Raw genomic sequence first — 19520 nt, 5'->3', positions numbered from 1 at the left:
GCCGTGCCCACACCCGGGTCACGGCGGCCCCGCCGCGGCCCCGCCGCCGCCCCGCCCCTCTGCCCTCCGCCAACGACAGGCGCGGCCCTGCGGTGCCAATCACTGGCCGCGGCCAACCGGATCGCCGCGGGGGCGGGCCCTCAGCGGAGGCAAAATTGCCTGGCGGCTGCGGAGCCGCTGGGGTGAGTCCGGCTCCGCGGCGCGCGCCCTACGGTATCGCACCGCGCGGTGCTGCGCCCTACGGCAGCGTACCGCGGGGTACCGCTCCCTACGGCACTGTACTGCGCCCTACGGCAGCGTACCGCGGGGCACCGCACCCTACGGCATCGCGCCCTACGGTGCCGCAGCGCTCCCTACAGCACCGTACTGCGCCCTACGGCATCGCGCCCTACGGCGCCGCAGCGCTCCCTACGGCAGCGTACCGCGGGGCACCGCACCCTACGGCGCCGCAGCGCTCCCTCCGGCACCGCTCCCTCCGGCACCGCAGCGCCCGCGCCCGGCGGGGCCATGATGGCGTGCGCCGAGCTGCTGGCCGTGTGCCTGCTCTCAGCCGACCGCGGCCCCGCGCCCCGCCGCCAGCCGCTCCCCATCTTCCACGACGTGAGTACCGCGGGACGAGCTCCTGTCCCACCCCCGGGGCTCGCACGGGCCAGGCGGGCCGCGGTGCCTCCTGGCGGGGAGCCGTGGCGGCGCTGCACATGTAGGTGTCAGGGTGAGGCCCTTTCCCGCCTGCCCTGGCTGAGGAGCCAAGCCCAAGAGACATGCGAGTGGGCCCTGCGGCTGCGCTGGGCCCGAAGCTGTGAATCGAGGCGTGGGTTGTGATGTCTTAAATAATACTTAGTGTTGTATGTTTTTTCTGAATTATGGGCCTCTGAGTGGCTAGAAATAGCCCACTTCTTATCAAGAGCTGGCTGTCGTGACTCCTGGAGCGGGAAGCTGTGTGTGTCTGGCAGGAAAGCTGCAGAAGGTACCGTGTAGCTGTTAAAAGCCGTGGGATCCCACAGGCAGAGTGTGTCTGTTGCCCGCTGCAGCCCCCGTCCCTGCCTGCTCCTAACGCACCAGGAGTTGTGGAGGAAGATGCTCTTTGTGCAGGTTGGAGGTTGGCCAGGCGCCCCGGTGGCTATGGGTGGCTTGGGGGAGTTGAGGGTGTGGATAGTGGCCGTCTTTGTTTTCACAAGACAGGTCCTGGCACAGTGCTTCCCATCACACTGTGTCCCCTCAAGCCCTGCGGCGAGGGTGCTCCTATTGAGAGGGAGCTGTGCGCCCTGGAGCCAGGGGTCTGGGGGAGGTAGTGCCTCTCCTGTGGCACCTGGCAGGGTGGGCAGGCAGCTGCATGCCTGGCCATATCCCAGGGCAAGTGGCACAGCCTGGGTCAAAGCCCACCTCCACTGCTGGAGCACATCAGAGGTGCTCAACTCCCCTGTTCCTGGCTGTCTTTTGTGAGCAGTAGGGTGCCTGGGTCGGATGGGCAGCACCCAAATCTCCCTGGTGGGCTGCCAGCTCTTTCATTCCCTGCCCTGCTGCAGGGACTGGAGAGGAGAAAGCAAGCAAGAGTTAAGGGCAAAGGTTGCTGTGGTGCCCCAGCATCTGGACAGCTCAGGGTGGTGCCAGCTGTTGTCTCTGTCCTATCCCAGTCTGGGCAGTGCCACCTGTGTGTCCCAGTTCATCCTGGAGAAGGGTAGCAGGAGATCTCAGGCAGCACTTTGGGAAGGCAAATGCAATGCCTAGTCTGATCCTCTGCTTGGGAGACCTCCTGGCATCACCAGGGAGCATCTGGAAGGCACAGCTCCCTTGGCCGCAGTGGTACCCCAGCTTCCAGCCAGGGGTCAGGGTCTCTCTCCTGCCGAGGTGGGATTTCAGACTGCAAGGCTCTCCAGACAGCATCATTAACCACACTAATTACTTGGCTGATGGAAGATGGTCTGGAGGGGGGTTGGTGGTGACAGCTGTGTTCCAGCTCAGCTCCTCGGGGCAGCCGCTGAATCCCACATCTATCCCTCAGGGCATCATTAAGCCAATTAAAATGGGAAGTGTTAACAGCAGTAGCGGCTGCTTTCCGGGTTCTGGCGGCTTCCCTTCCTTTTCCCCATGGCTCCCTTTGCTCTGGAGATTGACAGGGTGAGTTTAATATCTCCCCTTTTGGGTCTGGGCAGTTGGCTGGTCTCCAGCTGCCCCGCAAGGCTTGTCAGGGCGAGCTGCTCCCTGCCGCAGCCGGGCAGGATCCCAGCCTGCCCCTCGGGCAGCGGAAAGGCACGGCTGCCCACGACAGATCCCGGGTGGCAGCCAGTGCTTCCCCTGGGGCTGGAGCTGCCGTCTGCCTGCCCGCAGATCGCCTGCCTTCAGGAGAGGTGAGGAGGAGAAGGGTTTTGCCTGAGACACTTCGCTGCAGGCGCGGTACTAACTGCAGTGCTGCCATCGCAATTGTTTCTCTGTGCAGACATCTCAAGCCTCTGTGAGGTTCGTCCCCCAAGCTGCCGCTCGAGGGTTGCTTACTCCCCGCTCGGCATACGAGAGGTTCAGAAAAGCTGCTTGGACAGCCCGCCGTTTTTCGCCAGCACCCAGCCGCAGCCCGCGTTAGCCTGCGGTGGGTCGGTGAGCACGGTGTCCCTGGGGTGGCTGTGCCCTCCCCAGCAGCTGGCGTGTCCCTGGCTGTGTGTCCAGCAGCCACAGTTGCTTCCAGCCCTGTAGGCAGGGAGAAGCCCTATAATGTCCCTCCTTCCTGGGGTGTGGGGGGTTCATCCCCAAATAAAGGCACTGGGTGGGGCTGCGGCTTCTTGGACCCAAGCAGATGCCGGGGGCTAAGGGAGATGTCTCGGGCTTCAGGCAGTGTCCCTGTGTTTCTGAGACTGCAAGCCTGTAGGGCCTCTCCAGCAGCCGATGCAGACCTGATCCTATTCCCAGCCTGGCTTTGCATCGCTTTTGCCTGGCTTTGTCCGAGGGCTGCTCTCCGCACCAGGCTCTTGCACCAGGAGCAGCACTTATCTGTCATTGCCGTGCATGTGCTTGCGCCCCAAGGGGGGGCTAGGAATTGCCCCAAGGGGGCCAGGAGTCACCCGTGGAGTGTGGAAGTGGCTCTGCACTATTTTTGCTTGGCTGGAGTTGGATCCTGCCTCTCACACAGGAGCCATTGGTGTTTTCTGGCACATCAAGGCACCCCTCTGCAGCCGGGGTCGGCCGAGGACGGGCTCACTGGAGGTGGCGAGGAGCCCTGCCGTCCCCAGGGGATGTGGAGCAGATGGGGGCCTCGCCTCCAGGGCTCTCACAGCTCTGCTGCTTGTACCACGTTTGTTTATTTTGAGCTTCAGGCAGCTGTTGTGTGTGCACTGGCAGTGCTTTTCTAATGCACCCCTGGAGCAGAGGCTCCTGTGTGTGAGGCAGAAGCGTCAACTGTTTGCTGAGATTCATGCTGAATCCAGGATGGGCTCACCATGGATTAGAGACCTTCTCAGCCCCATAGGATCCCCCCGAAAATTGTGCTCTCCTCTTAGCCCACAGTCAGACCCAGCGAAGCAGGGCCAGCCTGTGAGCGGGAAATGTTTGGCCTCCCTTGAATCTGCGTTTGTGAAGTGTCAGGGTGACAGTTGACTGTCTTTGGGATGAGCTAGCTGGCCTCAGTGACATCTAGAGTCAGAGAAATGTCGTTGCATGAGCCATGTGTCCCTCCGGTGACAGAGAGCTCTGCAGGATTAAGCTTTTGCCTTGATGGAAAGCGGCTGCCCGAGGCAGGAAGGCGGCAGGGTGGCATGGGCATGTGGGACCCGCTGGTGCTGCCCCTGCCCGCAGGCAGAGCTGCCCCTGCCCGCAGGCAGTTCCTGTCGCAGCTGGTAGCAGTCGAGCTCCCAAACACCTCGAGTGAGTCCTACGGGGCGTTCAGAGTGCGCCTGCCTGCTTTCCTGCAAGGGAGGCAGCCTGGGCGGCTGGAAGCCCGCATGCGGAGGGACAGTTACCTAACGCTGGTCAGCTCAGGGCAGCCTCCGTTCCCTGCAGCGGTTTGGGTCAGCAGCCTGCGTTGCTCAGAAGAGCATCCTCCAAGGAGGTGTCCCTGCTCCAGATTTCGGTCATGGGGAAGGACCAGGGAGCTCCCCACTGGGACCAACCTCAGAAAAGCCTCTGCCCGCTTGCCAGTCAGCAGCTTCCTCAGGAGTGAGCAGCAGAGGTTTCTCTGGGCAGCTGTTTACCTCAAAGCGATTTTTCAGAGACATTTCAGTAGTAGATATGGGCTTGTGCCCTCAAAACACGCAGCAAAGCTGTCAGCGGTGCGGAAGGGAGCTGGGGGCAGAGGGGGCAGCTGGCAGCAACGCGTCTTCCTGTGGCAGGGAGCAGAGCTTGTCTGGGGGTGGTTTTATCAGCGGTCTCTGCTTTGCAGGTGTGTGAAAAAGAATATAACAAAGTCTGCTTTCCCCTTTTCCTGCGCTTTTTTATTCCTGATCTTTCTTCAGACCTTCAGATTTCTTCATCAACCAGGATGATTAAGAAGAATGATTAAAAAGAAGAAAGTTGCCACACACAACTTTCTGTCACTGGCTCCATAAGGATGTGCTGGCCAAAACCTTGTACTGTTTGGTCTTGCAAGATGTTCCCAGGCTTTGGAAATGATGCTGTTGCTCGCTGGAGTCAGCCCTAGACCTTCTGACAATTATTGGTGGAAGAGGAGCCAGGCAGGGATAAGAAGCCCCAGATTTCTCCTGGGGTGTGGGCAGAAGCCTTGTGGTTGGGAACCTGGGTTGAGACCCTGAATTGGAGCAGCTCTCCAGCTGTGCTCTGTGGCAGAATTAGTTACAGATTAATTCATTAATTATTAATTACAGTGTGTGTTCTTGTCGAGGTGTTGCAGGAAGGATTGTTGTGAAGGGTGATTACAAAGTGCGGGACAAGAGCTGCTCCTTGGTGCAGACAGTTGAAGTGTCAGTGGTGATGCACCAAGTGCTCCTGTTATGGAGTGGTTTTATGCTTAATGTTCTTTCATTTAAAGGGTCTGAAAAATTAAACACTTTCCATCACAAGGGTGTAGTGAAGCCCTTTCTACTTCTTCTCCCTCTGTGTTCTCTAAAAGATGCTCGGTGTGAATGCTGGGCTCACTCGGGTGGCAGCGGCTGTGCCGAGATCTTTGCACATTGGAGGCAAGAAATGGTTTTAATAATTTGCAAAGGGGAATTTCCCTGGAGCAGCCTGTGCAGCACTGGCCTGCGCAGCCCTGGCAGTGGGGGCTTCTGCATGGCTCCCCTGGACTCCAGGAGGTGTTTTTTCCATGGTGGCAGTGCTGGGTGCTGCCTGGCTCGCCGCTCAGCTGTGCTGCTCTCCCTGTTGCCTCGCTAAACCCTGTTGTATTTTCTCTTGCAGATTTTCCGACGAGCTGACAAGAATGGTGAGTGCTTTGTTCCTGCTGCTGCCTCCCCCTCCCTGCCCAGGTCTGGGCGAAGCAGCATAGCCCGTCCCTGCTGGGAGGTTTGGCTGAACGAGTGAAGGAGGATAAGGGCAAACAGCTCTCTGCTGCAGAAAAATGCTTTTCTGCTTTGTCTGGAGGAAAAGGCTCTGGAGGCAAAGGGCCTGGCCAGGGGCTGGGGAAGTGGGCTCCTCCAGTTCAACGCCCATGTGCCACGCAGGACAGAACCCCTTCCAAACCCTCTCCTGCCTGCATGCTCACAACCTCTCCTCTGCACTGCTAGCAGCGAGAAGGGAAGGCTGTGCAGCAGGCAGCCCAGGGGCTGTCAGGCTTCTGCTCCATCTCTTGCATGATTGATTCAGTCTCTGCGCTCATTCCAGGGTTTTAGGTACCCTTGGTTGGGTGGCCCTGTTCCTGGTTGCCCAGGGGAGACCCTGGCATTTGAGAGTTAGGCTCTGCCCCTCAGTTTTTAATCTGTCACCCATAAACCAAGAAGTCCAAAATCACAAGTTGTTTTTTGGAGCCTTCCCACTCCCTCTTGGGCTCTTTTCCTTCACATTAGCTTGCAGGCTCCAGGAGCTGCTTTTGTTGCAGATCAAAATGCAGCCCAGGAGCTGAAGTCCTCCACAGACGGGAAGAAGAAAGCTCTTGAGTCAATGGAGAGATTTTCTTTCCATAAAAACCTAATGCTGTCTTCACTGTGCTGTTTGTAATGGACTCTGTGCTTGGACAGTCAGCTTGGACAGTCGTCTAAGTACAGAGTATCTGCATGCGTTTCTGAAAATGTTGCATGGGACCTTTTGGAAGGGGCTGAAATTCCCACCTGAAATTCCAGCAGCAGTGTCCCTGCTTGCCAGCGCTGCTGGGTTTTTGATGGGGACTGGTGGGACATGCTTTCAATGAGATATCAGCTCTAATTATCATGCACAACACGCCTAACCGTCCCACGCTCCTGTAGAGAGGCTGCTGGGAGGATTGCTGGGGCCTGTGTGCTTCTTTCTGCAGATATATAATTATTCTTCCCTTTTATTTAAATGCAGATGATGGGAAGCTGTCATTTGAGGAGTTCAAGAACTATTTCGCTGATGGGATCCTGAGCTCGGAGGAGCTGTGGGAGTTGTTCAGTGGCATTGACAGGCGTCATTCAGAGTAAGTACTGCGGTGGCACAGAGGAGGGGAGACGAAGGAGAATATAAAACTGCTTGACTGTAGATGGAGGACATTTGGAGGCGGGTGTGATAAATAGTCAGGGTGAGATAAACCTACCTCTTGTAACACACAGATGTTAAAACCCATTGAACACCAGCTACGAGCATTGGTGATGAGAGAAGCCAGACATTTTGAGAACAGTTGTTACCAGATTTACTGTAGTTCCGTAAAAGCAAGCATCCATTTAAAATTACATTATGTTAGTTTGAAAAATGTATTCCAGAAATATACGTTCTGTAGAGCAGGTTGTGTCTGCAGGAGGAGCATGTGGTGGTGTGAGGACGATGCACAGACTGTGCAAAGTTGCAGACTTTGCCACTGCTGACACAAGAAACTGCTTTTCACTTACATAAGAGCTGCTTTCCACCAGAAATGGGACTTAGGAGTGTAACTGTGAATTTAGGCCAGCTACTTTTAAAAAAAGAAACCCCCAAAGAACAGGAGAAGTAATTGCACTTAGCCTTGGTGTTCTCTTGATTGGTGCTATCTAGAGGAGTCCGTTGGGCTTGGCTGGGTTTCTCATCCCAGTCTTTTGGATATCAGCGTGGCCTCACTGGGGTCCCTCTGCCCTCCCAGCCGCTGTGAACGAGCATGTCTTGGCCCTGGGAGAACCTGGCTGCTGATGAATGGCATGTCTGGGGGCTGTCTGGTCAAACGCAGGGGTGCTGCTGGGGGAGAAGGTGGCTGCAGCTTCCTCCCAGTCTCGGGCAGCAGGCTCGTCTCTGGCTTGTGCCGCTTCCCCAGCACCCCAGGAAGCATCTCCCACGTCTCAACGATGCCCTTGGCCCCAGCAGTGTCTGAGCAGGTCCCCACCAGGGAGAGGTAACTCAGAACAGCCTTAGCTGCCCACACTGGTCCCAGGGCTTTGCAGGAGCCAGAGCAGCAGCACGTAGGGCCTGTGCCACGCCGAGATGCAAACAGCCCCTGAACGCCACCGAGCCACTGACAGCAGATCCCCAGCGGTCCCTGGCTGCAAGTCCCCCCATCATCCACCCAGGCCTGGGGGAACGGGGTGACTGACTCCTGCCAGCGGTGGGGTGGTGGGGCAGAGAAGTGGGCTGGTGTGTGTAATCCACTTTTAAGCCTGGCTGCCTGTTGCTGCCTGTCCTGCCAGCTGGGCTCATTGGATGTGAGCAGCAGGAGATGTCTCCTGAAAATACCTCTGTCTCTTTGGGCTGTGGGAGTTAGCAGTGAGCTTTCATCTGCAAATGCTCCTTTCCTCTCCATTTTGGGGTGGCCTTGGAGTCATCCCCCATACAATACCGCTGGAAAACATGGGTTGCAGCAAAGCAGAGTTTCAACCGTGTCCTTAACTGAACGGTGAAGATCTCCTGGTTTACCGTTGCTTTTAGGTCGGGCTTCTTCTGTCTGTCTAGAGCAGACAAGCAGGACTCACCGAAGCCAGTGGGCTGTCAGAGCCGGGCACGGCCCTGGCTGCAGCAGTGCTCTCTCCAACTCATTACCCGTAATGACGGTGCGGTAGCTATGACAACGTGGCAGTTGCAGCGTTGAGCTGGTGACATCTGTTAGCCAGGCATGACCATTGGGTCTTTGATCTCTTTCTGACATGAAGAGCAGAAGGGACCCTGCAGACAGAGCTGGTTCCCAAATTCCTGCGTTCAGTGACTTCAAGCAAGCGTAGGAGACGCCGTCCCTCCAGCCCTGTGAGGCTGCTCCCATTTCTGCAAGAGCAGAAGGGAAAGTCCGGCCCTGAGGCCATTCCAGGTGTAGTTCTTGTTTCTGTCCCTGACTGGGTCATGGTCCATGCGGGACAGGACATGGGAGGGGGCAGCAGGGAACTGTACATTTCTTCAGCTTCATCCCCAGCTCATGGAGGAGGAGGAGGTGGGGCCTCCCCGAGAGGGAGCCTCGCGCTCAGCTTCTTGTCTGGTGAGCAGCATCCTGCCCCCTGCAAACAACGTGGGGCAGCGCTGGTCTGCCCCAGCGCTCTGATCCTGCCCCAGAGCCGTGTGTCTGCCGGGACGAGGGACTTGGAGAGACAGGCCTGTCCCCGGGGAGGCATGACCCTGTCTGTCCCCCGGGGCTGCCCGGGAACTGCTTGCCCACTGCACAGCTGCAGATAACAGAGATCGAGCAGTGTTCAGCATACTGGGCCTCGTAGAGGTCTCTGTGGCTCTGCGTGTAGAGCTGGACCTTCTGGCATTTGTTTTGGGGGTTTGCAGGGGGACTTGATCCTTTGTACAACATCTGGTGTTGTGTAAGGGCTGTGCTGGTGCTCTGCTGTCCCCTCGCTGGGGGGCCTGGACAGCCCCTCTCCTCTGGGCTGCCTGCTTGCCTTGCACTTGTAGGAACTTAATATTTTTGAGAGGTGGCTGAAATTTGGTGCCAGATTCAAGAGTTATGACCTGAGGTGATACTTGGAAGTATTACAAAGCTGGGAAGCAACTACAAGCTCTACAAACATATCTGGCATGCTTCTTTCATGTCCCGTAGCTTTTCTGGTGATGGAAAAGTTTCACCCTTAATCTGGTGGGTGGATTTGGCCACAAGGGTGCTGTGTTCATCAGGTCTAGGCTGAAACTTGTGTTTCTTTATCAGTGCCAGCCTGGCCCAAGGGGAGGCAGTAACAGAGACCTTTATACCCAGGCGCTCTGTGTCTGGGTAACGGAGCGCTGCCCAGACACGTCCTGACCCTCACCCATCACTGCGAACCTGCAGCTGCTCCCCTGAGTCCCAAAGCTGACATCTGGGAAGATGAATATTTCAGAGGTCTCATATGTTACTTGTTCTCCTTCCAGAGAGCCCACGGTGCCACACTCATCCTTTTCTCCCTGTCCTTCCTCTCCAACCTTCGCTCCACCTCCCATCCACCCGGCGCTCAGGTGGGATGCTGTGGCCTGTGCGTCAGGCACCTCTGTTGTGTTTGGTTCAGATTTTATGCTTCCCCATATGGCTTTTTTTGTTCTGCATTTCTGAAAATTGTTCCATTTTGGCTTTAAAATATCTCCTTGCTCTAATTCTTTGACAAATTCAACTCTTTATTGCCATTTGGTACAACAGCTCGGTCCACCATTTCATGTAGCTTGTCAGGAAGCTCCACACCAGCTCTGGCACTGGCGCAGAACAGAAAGATTCACCTTCCTGGAAAAGTGCATTTTCATCCACTGAAATGCCTGGGTGAGAAGAGAGAGATGTTTTTGAAGGGATGAAAAAATCTCCATTGCTGCAGAAGCGTCTTGGGAGATGTGGTTTGCTCTCTGAGCAGCCGTGTGTCCGTCTGCAGCCCAGCCAGGCGGGATGGCAGCAGATCCCAGGGTCTCACGGGGACAACTTAACGGAGAGTTGGTTACAAAGGGCTTTGGACTGGACATTGTAGTGTTGCATGGGTCGCATGCCTACTACTCTTTGCAGGGGACTGTGAAACCTGCCCGGGGAAGCATCACATGGACCTCATGTGTCTTTCTGTCCTGCATCTGTTGGGAAAACTTAGAAAAATAAGGTCTGGCAAATCCTCCTTTGCATGAGAGTGGTCAGATGGTGGTGGCAGGAATTGGGTACAGATTTCCCAGAGCCTGTGTCTCTGAGTGACAAGTGAAAGAGGTGGGAGTGCTGACTTGGGGGTTTTTAAAAACTCTCAGTGGAAATAACCTCAAGACTGGTTCTGTGGAAGAAGGGACTTGTGTGAACTTTCCTCCCCTCTCTAGTCAGAAAGTCGGAGCCGCAGCATCTACCAGTCTCTGAATGATGGAGAGTGACTGAAACACTGTGGGTTACACTGGAAAGGTTTGGAAACCAGACCTGTGATGGCAGCAAAAGTTCCCAACATGATAAAAATAAAAAAAATCCCATCTGCTTTGCTGAAGCTGATTGCTGTTTTCTCACATAAATTCCAGGCGCACTCTGACAAAATCCCGACAGCATAATGATGACAAGATCCTTCATCATCAGTTCAAGCTTAATTACAGTTAATCAGTGGTTTGAGCGCAGTCAAAATACAGCTATGTGGAAATGTGAAGAGTCTCAGGATGAGTGTTTTGGAGACAGAGGCTGGCTCTTCTCTTGGAGTGGGAGAAGGGATGGCAGAGAGAGGAGCAGAGCAAAGCCTGCTGCCCCGTTGCAGCCCTGCAAAATGGGTTGGGGTTTGACGTGCAGGTTCTTTACGTAAGCTCCTCCTGGTTTCTGGTACGAAGTAGCTTCTAGTAGCATGAAAATGGCACCGCTGGCCTTGTAATTTGCTTACTGTGCTCTGTCCTGCCCCTGACCGTGCCCTGGGGGCTGCCACAGGATGCAGGAGGTGGGAAGAGGTGTCTGCGCCGGGTTGCTGACAGAGCAGGCTGCACTGGGAAGGGAGCAGATCTTCCACTGGACAGCTCCCAGAGGGCTGGTGTTTGCCACAGGATCTTGGCAATTGGTTCAGTGTTTAACTGTTCAGTGTTTTAGTGATTGATTAGTTAACATTTATTTTTAAGCAGCAAACAGACAAGATAGATATATATTAATAATCTCTGGCCTCTCCTTAAAAGCCGTAGGGTTGGTGTTGGTCGTAGCTCCTTCTCACACGGACATCTGCTCGCTAGAGCCGAGGTGGGGAACTGGGCAGTGGGATGAGCTGGTGGCCCCTTCTTCTTGCTGGTGCAACCAGTCCCAGCCCCAGGTTCTTGCTGGGGACAGATGCAAATGCCTGGGTAACGTGTGCATTAGATGTTTCACTGTGTATTTTGTTATCTCACGTCCATATCCCTTCTTTTGTGATTTTTACCCACCTCTTGGCTGGGAACCAGTGGTTGCAGTTATTACTCTGGGGCACAGGTCTAACAAGCAGTGCTGCGGATGCTGCGGTGCCAAGTCTCTTGTGGCAGTGCAGCAGCGGTGGCTCTGCAGGCTCCAGGCAACTTTCAGAAATAAGTGGAAAAATTAAGAAGGAGCAAGACATTTTTCCAATTTAAATTTGTGCTTCAAACCCCAGTCACTCTATCTAGCAGGGCTGTGGTTGGATTCATGGAGCTGCTCAGAGATGGGATCGCAAAGTTTGATGGAGTGGAGTTGGCAGAAGAAGGGGCTGTGGTTTTGCTGATTATCTGTATTGCGTCTCAAGGGAAACGCTATTTTTTTTATCCACTTTAAAAACTGTCTGCAGTTCCAGGACAGTGCGCCAGAGCCCTGCCTTAATCAGCTCCTGCGGTAGGTGTTTAAAATAGATGAGCCAAATCACATCCTAAAACTGCCTGTCTCCGTTGCCTAAGGCGGCGCCTGATGCAATTAGCTAAACAGAGGGGTCTGCAGTCCCACTGCTGCAGGTCGGTGATGACATCTTGCACCAAAATATTTTCGTGACTTGAAGCACTGCCTATTATTAAAGTACACAAAGTGGAAGCCCAGCAGAAAGAGAGACACAGTAACCAGCCTTTGATGTCTGGGGGAAAAGCTGTAGAAAAATTTTGCTTAAATTATTACACCTGTTCCTGGCATGGCATTTTGGACACTTTGCACACTTTCCTCTAATTTTACCTCAGGGCGTTTTTGCCTCTTTGCCCTGTGAGCAGTGTCAGAGGGGGGACAGGGTGATGCAGCCGTGGTTTGACTTCCCCTGGGCAGTGGCACTCCAGCCGTCCTTGTGCTTGGAGCCCAGCAAACTCCGGGTATCACTGGTTCCTCCGTGTGTGACAGCACACTTAAACTCTTTCGTGCTCTCTTCCACTTTCACAATCAGGATTAAAAATGGTTGTAATTATTTAGGGGATTTTGAGACAGCAGAATTTCTTGAGCAGAGGCTGATTTGAATACATGATGTCCTGGGGCCTTTCCCTGCAGGCTCTGCAGGTGATGCCGGGCATTGCAAGCAGCTCTGCCTCTGTGGCTTTGGCCACCTGAGCATATCCGACAGCTTCATGTGAACCCATGGCTCTGCTTGACATCCCTTCCCAAAAATGTGGCTGTTTCTGGACATTTCCTCCTCCTTCTCCACCCCAGCAGCACCTTTATTAGCAGCAGGAGGGACCTGGCTAAGCCCTGCAGGGACACCAGCATTGATTCTCCAGGGCAGTGCTCTCTGTTACTGAAAATGGGTGAGAGGTTGGCCCCTGCCTTCAGATTTTTGGATGCAGCTCCCTGATTTAAGGCCTTCACAGCAGGAACAACCCCTCTCATGGGCTGTGAAGCCAGACAACCCCCTGGCCTGGGAGCCTGAAGGCAGCCCCACATCACCAGGCTCTGAAGGCCAGGAGGAGGAGCAGCTGGGGGCTCCTGTGGGACAGATGGGAGAGGAGGGGGCCTGGTGCCATGGGGCAGCCGTGAGGGAGGACCTGGGCTGAGGTCAGGGGAAATAGGAGGAGGGAGCCCTGGCTGAACGCTTCACACCTTTGGGGGAAGAGGTTGGCTTGAAGAAGCAGCTTCTGGGACTCGTCAGCTCCAGGGCTCAGAAATGGGGCTGCCAACGCAGCTGGCCAGTCCAGGGGTGCAGGACGCTGCCTATCTCCCCTGACCTCTCTCCTGGCCCCATCATACTCTCACAGGCACTTTCCCAGCACACTGCAGCTCCAGGAGATGTTGGTGGAGCAGCTTTGCTTGCTCCTTCAGCCCCTGAAGCAGAGGTGATGCTCTGCATCCCTGCCTGCGTGCTGCAAGTGCTGGGCATAGCTCCTGAGCAGCTGGCTCTAAACTTGTGCAGCTTTTTGTTCTTCTAATCCAGCTCTTGGAAGTACATGGGAGGAGCAGTAAATCCACTGGTGGCTCAAAACAAGCCCTCAAGACCCTGCTCACCACAACTGTTTCTCCCCAACCAGCCCTACCATCTAACAAGAATTTGTTTTTCTGTTTCTTGCAGTAATGTGGAGACGGAGAAATTGTGCGGTAAGTAGGGTGATATCCCTGCCTCGGAGGGCTTCTCTTGAGGGTCTGTGGTGGGGCTTTGTGCATGTCTGACCTGGGCAGGACTGGGCAGTCAAGTGACATTGACAGTCCCTGTGCCTGAATCCCAGCACAGAGGGCATCCATGCTTTTCCCAAGAGGATGGGACATTCTGTCCCTGGGGATAGGAGAGGACTCTTCACTTCAATGCTGGAGAGGGCCGTGAATGCTCCCCTGCAGTGCTGGGCTGTGCATGGGAAGCACCATGTGCAGGGCAGGCAGAGATGGAGGCACTCGGGAAGCTCACCATGATCTTCTGTCCTGCTTCAGATTATTTCTCAGCATATCTCGGGGAATACAGGAATGTGCTTTCCGCCCTGGAAGCCCTCAACTCTGCGGTCCTGGCAGCCATGGACAAAACCAAGCTGGTAAGGATGGGACTGCGGGAGGGTGGCGGGGCAGGTGGGTGTGTAAGAGAAGCTGTGGTGATCTTAGCTGCTTGCTGAGTGTTAAACTGGGGTGTCAGAGGCAGCAAATATGGTACCTCCCAGATCCACCATCCTTCAGTTGTCTCCATGTGCAGTGAGTGCTGCAGCAGCACAGCCTGCAGCCTGCCTGAAGGAGGGGGAGCCGTGCTGGAGGGGAAGGGTAGAGCTAGTGCTTTTGTGCTCTGAAGACGTCTTCTTCCTCGTAGGGCTCTGGCTACAGTTGTTTCAACAGCTCCTTGCAGACCGCTTGCAGGGTCCTGCCTGGGGCCACTGTTTCTGGGAGCATCACTGATAGTCTTTGTGTTGCACCTCCGAGCCAAAGCAAGGTCTTTTCCACAAAGAGTGTGACATGAAATGAGGGACTCCAGGGTTGAGCCTGCGCTGGACTGACCCCAGCAGCTTGTGCTCAGCACAGCCTGTGCTAACAGCAACAAAATAAGCTGCGGAAGAGGGGGCAGGACCCACTGGGGCAGGAGAGCTGCTCTGGGAAACAGCGAGGCGCTTGGGAGAAGGTAGAAGATGGTGAATTTCATTGACTCCCAGCCTCGTGCTGAGTTCATCCCTGCAGTGAATACTCTCCCTCTCCCTGCGGCTTGTGCTGATGGGAGGCAGATTGGAGGCTGCTAATTAGGGCAAGGAGCCTCCTGCTTTGTGAGCCCCCCTGCCTCTGTGTCGGAGAGCAGAGGTCTGCAGTGCACAGCCTCACAGGCTAAATAAAGCTGCAAAAAAGCAGTGTCCAATACTGGAAGGGACCCTCCTCAGGAACCAGCAGCCCCCTTTGCACTCAAAATGTATTAAATGGTTTAGCCATGGGGTTGGGGCTGATGCTATTCACAGCTGTGGGAAGGGCCTGCTCTTTCTTTCCCTTCGGTGTGGTGGTTTGATGCTTGGTAGGAAATGGATGAAGAGCATCATCCTGTGCACGCTGTCCATGGACCTGTTGATCGGACAGAGAGGTGAGGTGGGACCAGTCCTGCTCTCAGCTCTGCAGAGTCATTGAAGTGCTGTTTGTGCCTCTGTAGTGTCAGTCATGATCTTGCCCTCTCTTTGAGTTTCCTCTGGCCAGATCCAGTCTCCACAGGATCTCCCTGGACATTGTGAAATTCATTCCAGGAGAGGGAATCACTTGAAAATGCATTTTCTCTTTGGTTCAGCTGCCTGGCCCCCTTCACAGTTATTAAATGCAAGTCCAGAGGGAGAGAATGAATCCTCTTCAGAGAGCTATGCATTATTGCAGTTCTTTTCTGTTTTGCTTTTTTTTTTGGTAATGAATTTGTATATTCACATATTTCTCCAAAGGACAGCACAATTACTGTCTGCGTAGCAGTACTGGCATGATGCATTCCTTCACTTAATAGTTTCTGGTGCCACAGGTGTTCGCTGGAAAAGAGAATCAGATTTTCCCCGTTGAAACAGATTTTTGTGGACTTGCTTTTCCACCCCTGTTTCGATCCACGCGGAGCCAGGGGGCCAGGGCAGCCTGACGTTCACAGTGCTTCTCTCAGCGGTGAGGTCTGTGCTGATGGGGTGCTCTGATCCCAGCCCTGAGCTCCTGGGTGCCCCGATGCAGATACTGACCCTCCTGGGAAGCATCTCCCTGCGCTTCCCTGCGCTGCTGGGCTCTGAGCCGGGGAGAGGGCAGGAGAGGGCAGGGCTCCAACCCTGTGGTCAGGGCTCTTGTGGAGCTGTGGGAAATTGCCGCTGCTAGAGTCTGGCCTTATTACCTACTGTGACCTGAATACATTCCCACGTTTGTGTTTCCAGAATGGGACTCAGTCTTGGGTTATTATGGGATTAGTGGGTTTATTAGGTTGGATTTTAGCCAAAGCTCACACCTCTCTGAGCCAGGGGAGGGGGCAGAGAGCAGAGATTTCCCATATGACGCATCTGTCCCTCATTTCTGTTGATTGAAACACCTCTAATGCTACCAGGACTGAGGACTGAGAGCCCCAGCTTGACAGAGACCACCCTCCTGGAAGAGCTGAATGAAACTTCATCCTGGGGAGCTGCTTTTGCTGGAGATGCAGCCATGCAGTGCACTGAGCAAACTGGAAGAAACCTGCCTGCTCTGATGGCCCTCAGCATAAAGCTCTGCTTCCCGAGCAGGGCTGTGGAGTCAACAGATCCTGAAGGATCTGCAGTCCCTGCCTGTTTTCCCCCGCTGATTTAAGAGAGCTCTGTGTCACTCCCGAGGAGGCAGTGGTACCTGGGCTAGCTGGGAGAAGAAGGGGATCTCTGACTTGGGCTGAGTCTCACCTATTGAACCACAGCATCTCTTGGTTAGGACATGGTCCATCTCCGGTAGTTCCTTACTAATGCTGCCGCAGGGTTGCTCACCCCTGCATCCTCCAGGTACTTACCCCACCGCTGTGAATAGGCTCATGTGAAATACCAGCCCACTTTACAAGCAGAAAGACAGACAGGGCTGCTTTGTTCGTACAATGAAAGCAGAGCCTGGGAGGTGCATTGGACTTGCTCAGACCATGCCAGGGTGATGAGCCACAGGGAGGAGAGAGAAGGATAAGGAAGCCAAAGCTCGGAGAAGGTATGCTGTGGCTCTGTTTGGGAGCTGTGGTTTGAAGCAGTGCTGCCAAAAGCCTTTTTAGTCTTGAGGATTCCCACCTCCATGCGAGCTGTCGCGGTTGCTATGGGCCAGGGTCCCCGGCGTGGATCAATGGCCTGTCTCAGTGGCTGTCTCCCTGCTGGCAGGATCCTCGACCTGCTGCCTGCTGTGCACATTGCTGACTGCAGGATAAGCACTGCGATAAAGCATGGGAAAGGCAAGGCGGGTTCGTCCTTCTCGCTGTGTGAGTGACTGCAGTTACTGTAGGAAATAGGGTATGTGTGGGCAGCAAACCTGCTCGTGGTCTTTATGGATCCACAGGTTCGCAGGAGGAAACCAAATCATTTAGGGGGTTCCTCACTGGGTTGCTAGAAACATGGTAAAGAAAAGATGCCTTTTCAAGAAAAGAGGATTTTTCTCCAAATTCTGTCATTCCCACTTAGATTTGTAAAATATAACTTGATAGCTATGCTTCAGGATACTAATTAAAGCTTATCTTGCAGCTAAACTTTGCATTTGTAATATAATAGCATCAGAGTAAGAAGTGAACTGTGGAAATACCTTGGGAAACAGTCTGATATTTCTCACATGGGACCTTTATGCTAAAATCTTTCCATTCTCCAGTTTGCAGACGCTGCAAACTAGCCCATAAATACCTCTCCAAGTCAGGCACTCTTATTTCTCCTTTGGCAGGAATTATGAGATCACCTATTCCACTCTGTCCTGAGCTTAACTATCATCATAAGAAACTAATAAAACCTCTCAAAAGCAGAATTATAGCAGCTCTTGGCAACTTTGGGATTTTCATCTGGGTCAGCGGAGCTGAAATACCAGTCCATGACCAAAAAGCCTTGTCTTGTGCTTGCTGAGTTATTTTCTCTGTGACTCCTTTCCATGAGTCTTTGCTGTGAGCAGAAAATGCTGTGCTCAGTGAGACAGAACACGTTTTTATTGAGCCTCTAACAGAGGGGTTTGAACTACATGCTGCAACACCTGCCAAGAGGGTTTTGCTTGTTTGTCCTAAAGTGAGGAGTGCAAAGGGGGCCGGGTGGCTGAACTGAAGAGAAGGTGCATTATTCAAGTGATTCCCTCCCCTGGCATGAACTTTTCCAAGTTGATGCAGAAGGGTGAAACAGCATTTGGGGCTCTCTTGAGAGATGGTAATTTCCATCCTTCTCGCTGGTGCGTTCCCCTGGGCGTGCTGTGTTTGACGAGGTGAGAGACAGGAGGCAGCTGGCTCGTCGTGTGCAATGCTCGCCCGAAATACTGACACGTCTGCGTGGGATCCTGCTTTGCCCTTGCAAGGTGGGCTGGGGCGTGCTGGGCCCAGGAGGATGGGGAGCCTTCTGCATGGCGAGCTTCAGAGCCGCATCCCCCCCGAGCATGGCCTGCCCCAGGGCTGGTAGTTGGGTTTTGGGGGGTGACACTCCCGGCTGGTGCCTGTGCCTGTGTGTTTGAGGTGTAAGGACTTTGCTGGGGTGAGCCACAGGGCTCAGGGCAGGCTGAACGTGCCCCCCTCAGCTGTGACACGATGTCGGTGGGAGCAGCTGCCTGCTCCTGTGATGAAGCTCCATCCACCAACATCATCCACAGAGGACATCAGGATTAGGCCGCCCTCAGGAGGAAAGTTGAGAGGATGGGCAGTGCAGGGAGGCTGGCTTGGCACTGGGGTTTCTCCAGCACCTGGCCCTTTGAAGGGGAGCGATGCGGCTGGGGAGAAGCATCCGGCCCCCGTGCAAGGGGAAGTGTCCATATGCCAAGGCTGTGGGGGCCACAGCCAGCCCCTGCGGGGGACTGGGGAGGATGGGTTGGGGATGGGATCGCACCTCATTAAGTGGGTCCCACACGGCTGTGGAGGCTGCTTGCTGTGGGAAGTGCCCTCTGTGCAGAAAGAGGGGTGACAGCGTTTGGATTTGGACCAGCTCCTGAAATGAAACAGCCTGTGCCCGGCCATGTGGTGGATGAATAATGTATCCTTTCTGCTGTGCCCCGGTGGGGGGGACTCTGTCAATTATTCTTCACTTTTCTTTCTCAGGCTTGTCCTGGGGAGGTTTGAGTGTCGGTTGTTCCCCTATAAGCAGGGGTTGTGTGTCTGGGCTGGTGGGAGCTGAGCAAACACAGAGGAGCGGTGCTGGTGGAGATTTCAGTGCCTGCACCCCTTGAGAGTGAGGAGGTGAAGGAGGGGGCAGGAGGAGTGGCAGGGGCCCTGCCTGGGGTCCCCAGCCCTGTGCTCTCCATCTTCTGGGGCCGTGGAGAAGGAAGGCTTGTGGGACCTGATGGGATGCTTGGCTGGGGAAAGCCCAGAGATGCAGAGCTGGACCTCAGCTTCTCACGGCTGCATCGGATCACCTTTGCTGCCATCTTCTTCCTCTGGCACAAAAATGAGATTCATTTTCAAGCACAGATGAGAACCCACAGCAGCACGGCCGCTGGGCAGAGGGCTCTGCTCACTGGTTGCTGGGGGGTGTGGGGAGCAGCTGTGGCCGTCCTTCGCCTGCTCCAGCACGAGCCCAGGGCAGTGCTCAGTAGATGAGCATCCCCTCTGCTTACCTTCCCCTCCCAGCCAGCTGCAGCTGTGCCAGCAGCCCCAGGCAGACGTGGCTCTGGGACTGGGCTGGTGGCTCAGCTGTGGCGCAGAGGAACCAGAAAACCACGGGGGGCTCAAGGCCCTCCCCGCTTCTCAACAGATGTCTGACACCAGCATCGGAAGGGTTACCTCCATGAGCTTTTGTGCAGAGCTTCTGGAGTTCAATATCCTCAGTTCTCTTGTGTGTTGGAGAGAAACACAGTAGGAATTGGAAATATTTGACCTGAATAATGTGGTAGCGTTGCTGGACTCTATTTTGGACATGAAAGTGGAGTTCATGGTGCTCAGGCATGTGAAGGCAGCCTGGTGGCTGGTCTGTGCCGCAGCCTTGGGGGCGCATGAGGACACCATGGGGAAGGCAGAGGTGACTCTGGTCCAGTCTGTCTCCTTGTCAAGGAAAGGGGTTGATCTCTCTTGGTGGATGCTCCTGAGGGGCAACCAGCCCTCCTTTCTTGACCTCCCAGTTCAGTCCTGTCTCTCATA

General features: G+C 54.8%; 1 protein-coding gene across 2 annotated transcripts in view; it reads left to right on the top strand.

Moving 5' to 3' along the window:
* The first annotated feature begins 192 nt into the window (after positions 1-192).
* Positions 193-19520, top strand: part of NECAB3 (N-terminal EF-hand calcium binding protein 3) — a 30401-nt gene continuing 11073 nt past the window's right edge. The window contains exons 1-6 of one of the 2 annotated variants that reach the window (XM_074887961.1): positions 193-600; positions 5341-5365; positions 6424-6532; positions 9352-9435; positions 13377-13402; positions 13730-13827. In XM_074887961.1, the coding sequence (XP_074744062.1) occupies positions 508-600; positions 5341-5365; positions 6424-6532; positions 9352-9435; positions 13377-13402; positions 13730-13827 (435 nt within the window). In that variant the 5' untranslated portion in view covers positions 193-507. The remainder of the gene's footprint in view (positions 601-5340; positions 5366-6423; positions 6533-9351; positions 9436-13376; positions 13403-13729; positions 13828-19520) is intronic. The other variant, XM_074887962.1, reaches the window with a different exon arrangement.

Source organism: Strix uralensis, chromosome 18 (assembly GCF_047716275.1).
Source record: "Strix uralensis isolate ZFMK-TIS-50842 chromosome 18, bStrUra1, whole genome shotgun sequence".
Classification (NCBI taxonomy): domain Eukaryota; kingdom Metazoa; phylum Chordata; class Aves; order Strigiformes; family Strigidae; genus Strix; species Strix uralensis.
Note: the sequence above shows the minus strand (reverse complement) of the source record. Positions and strands in the feature narration are given on the sequence as shown.